At 43.4% G+C, this 6,000-nt stretch overlaps 1 protein-coding gene across 1 annotated transcript in view; it reads left to right on the top strand.

Moving 5' to 3' along the window:
- Positions 1 to 275: 275 nt before the first annotated feature.
- Positions 276 to 6,000, top strand: part of LOC146197683 (scoloptoxin SSD14-like) — a 47,024-nt gene continuing 41,299 nt past the window's right edge. The window contains exons 1-2 of the mRNA XM_084597225.1: positions 276 to 448; positions 1,248 to 1,370. Of these exons, the coding sequence (XP_084453351.1) occupies positions 276 to 448; positions 1,248 to 1,370 (296 nt within the window). The remainder of the gene's footprint in view (positions 449 to 1,247; positions 1,371 to 6,000) is intronic.

Here is a 6,000-nt window from a genome sequence, read left to right as displayed (position 1 = left end):
TAAGTGCACTCTGTGAAGTTGTAGTCAAATTTTCCGTCTGCAGCAGCTGCGCTCATCTACTTTTTAATTCCTCTGAGCTAGGCCGCATGGTGCGCTCACCTGCTCAATCTACACGTGGTGGCGGATGAAAACAAATTCCTTAAAAGCTGCGAGAGATGGGCCCGCCTCAACACTGGAAAGGGGAGGACGTCACAACCTTTCTTGCGCGCCTCCAACTTTCACCCATTGAGCTCTGCGACAGACACATGATACTTTCGGTTCCGGACTTCCCTACAATGAGAAACCATGCTGCACTTCTGGCCGTAACTGCCTTTGTCATACAAGGCTCCGCGGCGCAACAAGATCGCGCTGAAGCCTGTGACCTTCATTACAGTACTACCACCGTCCCGGGTAACTTCTCCCACTGGGCCGTATCTTCAGAGGCATCGCAATGCGACGCAGTGCCCAGGTTGGTAGGTTGGTAATAATAGCTAGCTTTAAAACATAGGGGGATCTGTTGGTGAGGAGATAGGGTAATAGCAAGGCGCGAGTGCGCACAATGTTGACCTGAAAGGGCGAGGGGTGCGGTTTTTATTCATAGCATGCGCACTCATGTCCCGCAATTACCCTACTTGCCTAACAGACGGTCCACCTATATGTTTAAGCTCGCGAATAAAGGCGTGCCTATCGGTTGTTCAGTATATTGGTGCTGCCTTTTTCTTCAGCCTACAATCTAGCGCTGTTATAATAGCAAACTAAAAAACCCTGTCAAACTTTTAAACGCATAAATGAATTTTAGGGCTTGGTCGCCACCTTTTAGTGAAGACACTTAAGCCAATTTTACTGAAACAATGTTAACGTTTACAAGAGTAATTCAGCGCATCCATATCTTAAAAGCGAGCAACACAAGCATGTTCACATATGCTTGAGCAAGGCGTAAGAAATAGGCATCAGAATACATAGCTAAATTCCTACAGGTATTGCTCGGTCAGGTTGTATAGGGCAACCAGTTAGAATAAGAGGAGGAAGAGCAAAATATGGAATAAAATCAAGAATGCATAGCAATAGAGGATTTTGTGAGTAATCACAGGAGGAATGTATACCACATAAACCATGAAATAGAAGGCCGATTTGATGTTAAATGAATCAGTCAATCAATCATCATTTTAGTGGCAGTACACATCATATGACCAGAAACCTACGTTCAGGAAATTCCTTGTCTCCTTGAAAGTAAATCCTTTTCTTGTTTGCTTCTGTGGTTTTTCAAGGAACATACAGCAGAAGGGAGGCAACATTGCCGATGCAGCCGTGGCCACTCTGCTCTGCATGGGTGTGGTGCTGCCGCATTTCATGGGCATCGGCGGTGGATTCATGGCCACCTACTACTCGAGGTGGGATTCGAATGCGGGAATACCGTACGGACTTCCTTGTTGTCTTGAACGTTATGGGGCTTGATGTGCAATTAGCACCGAAGAAAGTCATCTTTGTTAACCTTTTTCTTGTTGAGTGTGGTAGAAAAGAATGTGAGGTTAATAACCGAAAACAGTCAAGCATTAACAACTCAAAAATTCAATATCAGGGAATGATATTTTAACTGCGACCACTCAATTCTATATGTGTGTGTGCCTGCAATAGGCGATAAGGAAGAGCCCAGAAATGCGGATGAACAGAACAAAAATACAGTGCGAAACTGATGAAACGGCCAACATATCGCCTGCCCACTTACATCGCGAAAGTAAGTAAAATAAAGCATCTCTAGAAAAAAAGCTGATATGGCTAGCCAATTGAGGTAGCGAATGGCTAGACAGAGAGGGAGAGAGAGAGAGAATCTGTGTGTGTGTGTGTGTGTGTGTGTGCGCGTGTGCGTGTGTGTGTGTGTGCGTGTGTGTGTGTGTGTGTGTGTGTGTGTGTGTGTGTGTGTGTGTGTGTGTGTGTGTGTGTGTGTGTGTGCGCGTGCGTGCGTGCGTGTGTGTGTGTTAGCAGCACTTCTGCGCTTTCTAGACCTAACGATGATATACCAGCCATGAGCCATACCCCCAGATGTTAGTCTTTTGACAAGACGGCCGCGCCACTAAAAGGCGGACTGATATTCCTGCCTTCGATTTTCGATGAAAGCGAATTGTATTCGCGTTTCTGTACTGTGCAATGTCAGCGCACGTAAAAGACACACAGATAATTGAAATTCACCTGGAGCCGTCAACTACAACGAATATCCTTCTTTTCGGCAGATTCCTCCTTTATCTTTTGTTTTAGAGTAAAATTAAAGATACACAGTGTAAAAAAACAAAAAACCTCACTTGCGCCTTTTTCACCCACAGCCATCCTGAGCTGCCGCTAATAATAGGATGTATGCGCCGAAATTGTGAAGCGTAGACTGTGGTAGCTGCAATCTGGTAATTTGCTGAACTTCATTTCTTTTTCATTGTGTTAATTTAACGTTTAATATGTATTACAAAGAATGCTTCTAAAGCGCTTTGTGGAGTCTCATGTTCATATGTGCCGTCAAACGAAAAGAAAAAGAAAAGTGTTGGCCGTATGTCAAGATAAGCATTATTTTTTTTATGGCTCTTAGCTGAATGATGTATGCCAGCGCAGTATGGTAATAGACACGACCGAAAAAGATGGAATCCTAGCTTAAGCAATAGATTCAATAATTCTCAATCGTAGGTTACCAGTTAACGACAGAAAATGCGCTCCTAGTTCTGAAATTCATAAAATATTCTTGGAAATGCCCTAATTTGCGACCAGTCTTAGGGTTTTTCTTATTGACTGCATCGTGTTGCTAACTAGAGGTTGTAGGCGTATTTCATCTTGTTTCGAACCGCCCTCAATCCGCTAAGTTATGACTGCAGGGGTTGGAGTTTTCGATTTTTATTTTCTGTGAAATGGGCTGAATTTTTTTGGCGTTTATTTGCAAGCACAACTTGCAGTGCTTTTCGGTTAATATTATTTTCTTTTGAAGAATCATCGTTTTTTTTTTTTTTTTTTTCGTTGAGAAAAGTGGCATTCGTGTACAGTTTAAAAGGACGTAGAGTTCATTTGGCATTTTTTTCATGCATGTCTGCTTTACGCATTTTTATTTAATGCATAGTTGGTCATATATACAGCTAAATTTATGGAAGAAAAAGTTATCGCCATGATGAAAATTATCGTTATGAGAAAACGCATATATAAAGCATAAATTCACACGCTAGGCAAAGGGGTAACTGAAATATTATTTATTTCCATCAATTCTTTGCATAAACCAAATCACGTAAAGAACAAACGCGTGGACGGAACAGATGCGAGAGGCATATATGCTAGACAAGCTTATTGGAAATTGAACTATAACTTATCGCCTTCATGCCCGAATCCCTTCATCTTGTTGTGTAAATGCACATGTACTTTTCTAGGTTGCCTTCATTAGGTCGCGACCGTTGGTGTCTGTCTGTTCACGAGTCGGAGTTTCGAAGAAGCTCTTTCAATATTCCCACCAGACACCTGCAGGCTCAGCAGATGAGATGCTGCAGGAGCTAAGGCAGGCCACTTACCCGAGTGTGAGCGTCAAGTGGCGCCAATTCTCGGGAAATACATAGTTTTTGTATTCACAGAAATGAGAACTCAGCCACCTCCTTGATATGCTTTTGGTAAAAAGGGGGAAGATTGGCTCATTGTTTGAGAAGTCATTTGACATTTCTGGCTTTACATTTGGATCCACTATACGAACATTAAACCAGAATGTTGTAGTGGGATTGCTTTGTCCCAATGTTTTCGCAATGGCTTCGAAATGAGACTGAAATGCTTTCTCTCTCTCTCTCTTCGGTTGCGCAGCTGACGTAATTTGAAAACTGATTCTTTTCTCAGTGTATAGCCACAATGTAGTGGGTTGTTTATCTAATATTTTTCTCCGAACGACTACAGGACAGGTCCACGTGCTTTCTCGAAATGTACGCAAGTGCAGATAAGATATATCTATGGTTCTGTAGTTTGTGCAGTGAATGAGCTCAGCTCATACTTCCTCCATACAAGGTCTAGCAGGCTGTCAACATCAATGTTGTTGATTTCATTATCGCCAACACACCTAGAAAGACACATTCGATATGTAAAATGAGCAACGAATACACATCGCACACAAGCATGTCCTCTGACTCTAGCTTACGCTATATGGCCAACATTGTATTTGCGTTCGGTTACTCGAATTTTATTTTAATTCAAATGCTGTGGGTTGCCTCACTACTGGCAATTAAACTTTTAGGGTTCTTGTACCTTTCACTCTTTGCATCTGAGCTTCTCAAGAAGGCGAGAATAGGCCTCCAGCAATCCAGAACGTCGCATTTGAACTCACAATACGAATACCACCTAGTAAGGCAAATAGCTGTTAGAAATTATTGCTTTAATGTTGATTGATTTCCACAAAACACGGAACTTTCGCGCATTTTCCTTGAGCTTTTCACCATGGCCGTGGAGGCAATGCAAAGCCACGAACGCATGTAAAATGTTCTATGCGCAGGTCTTTATCGAGGTAGTTGTTTAGAAGGTGGCAGGCATCGCTGAATTGAAGGCCTGTAAACTCGAGATAAGATTCACAGAGATATGGATAGAGATTTCTCCTATACGACGCCGAGTCTGAAACAAGCATACTCTCCTGGCTAAAGCTCTTTCCAAATTTAGACAGAATTCCTTAGAGAAGCATGGCCGTAGTTAGAGCCTTACATTGAGACGGGACTTTCAAATCGTGCATGCTCGTGGCTCTGGTGTGTGAACTGCGGCCATAAAACGTGGCGAGCACAGCAACAGCAGGGCGTCCTCGTAGATCAGGAGATTCGTCAACAGTTACTGTAATTGGGCAGTCACGGATGACCTTTCATATTGCTTCCATGTCACTGTCGTATACCTCTGGGAGGTATTGTACATCTGGGCTGGTTCTGACAGTGCTGATGAAATAGTTTCCCAAGAGACCCGTCTGCTTGACAGAGGGCCATCGCAGCCTAGCATAGCACTCTGCTGAATCTCTGAGCGACATCCTGAGCGCTCTTCCGTTTTTACGCGGCATGAATCGACGACGACTAAAGGGACAGCTGAACTGAAGAGGGCCCCGTAGAAACAACGTAATGTTAAAGTCCCGATCAACGCTTTTATTAATAGAATGAAGAACTTCACAACTTTCTTCCCGCTCCATAACAACGCCAATGGCCGGGCAAGCCCGTCCCCTGTACTCACACATTCACACGGGCGATGAGGTGTCGACGAAAGCGAGATCGCAGTTTCCAGCCGCACGCAGCTTGAATGGCGAAATACACATGACAGGCGTTTACAACCGTCAATTTTTTTATCACCCAGGGAAATAATGAAAAGAGCATTTTAAACTAAAAAGTAAGCGCACAAAACAAAACGACAGCGCCCTTCGTCGGACGCTTGACATCTTTATAAGGTTCGGGAAGCGCGGCTGCCATTCTTTCCCCATTCGTAAGGCCATGAACAATACTTCAAAACACTTAACCGCTGTACTTAAGCCTCCCATTGCCACATCATGCCCCTGACTTGAAAAATTTATTGTAATTTTCTCCCGTCGCAGAGAGTTCGCGGTGTACAAGTCAAGATACTGGCCTTTTTTGGTTTAAACCGAACTTGTAAAAACGCATTCGGTGTACTTTTATTCGTGTTTTTCGGTTAGAACCGAGACGTCCAACCCCTAGAACTTATGAGCCTATGTTTGTAACAGTTGTTGTCCCGAAGCATAGCCCACGGGGATGTATGCTTCTCGTAAATTGAGCTATAGGGGACCATACTGCTCGGTCTCAGTGTCCACATCATGTACCTGTTGCGAGTAAAGACGACAACGCGCTCTACAAAGATTGTTATTGCTTTCTGATCTCCTTTCTCGACTCTTTCTGAAATTGTTTTAGCCAGCACATCATACTGTTATCCATTTGCTTCCAATACTCAAGTTCCCTAAATAGTATATGTGACGTTTTTTACCGCGGCTACTGTGTCTGTCAGCATGATACAGACCAAATCAGTAACTATTGGATCAAATACCCA

The sequence above is a fragment of the Amblyomma maculatum genome, chromosome 3 (assembly GCF_055883805.1).
Source record: "Amblyomma maculatum isolate TAMU_Amacu chromosome 3, ASM5588380v1, whole genome shotgun sequence".
In the NCBI taxonomy this organism is placed as follows: domain Eukaryota; kingdom Metazoa; phylum Arthropoda; class Arachnida; order Ixodida; family Ixodidae; genus Amblyomma; species Amblyomma maculatum.
This window is presented reverse-complemented; position numbering and strand designations above follow the sequence as displayed.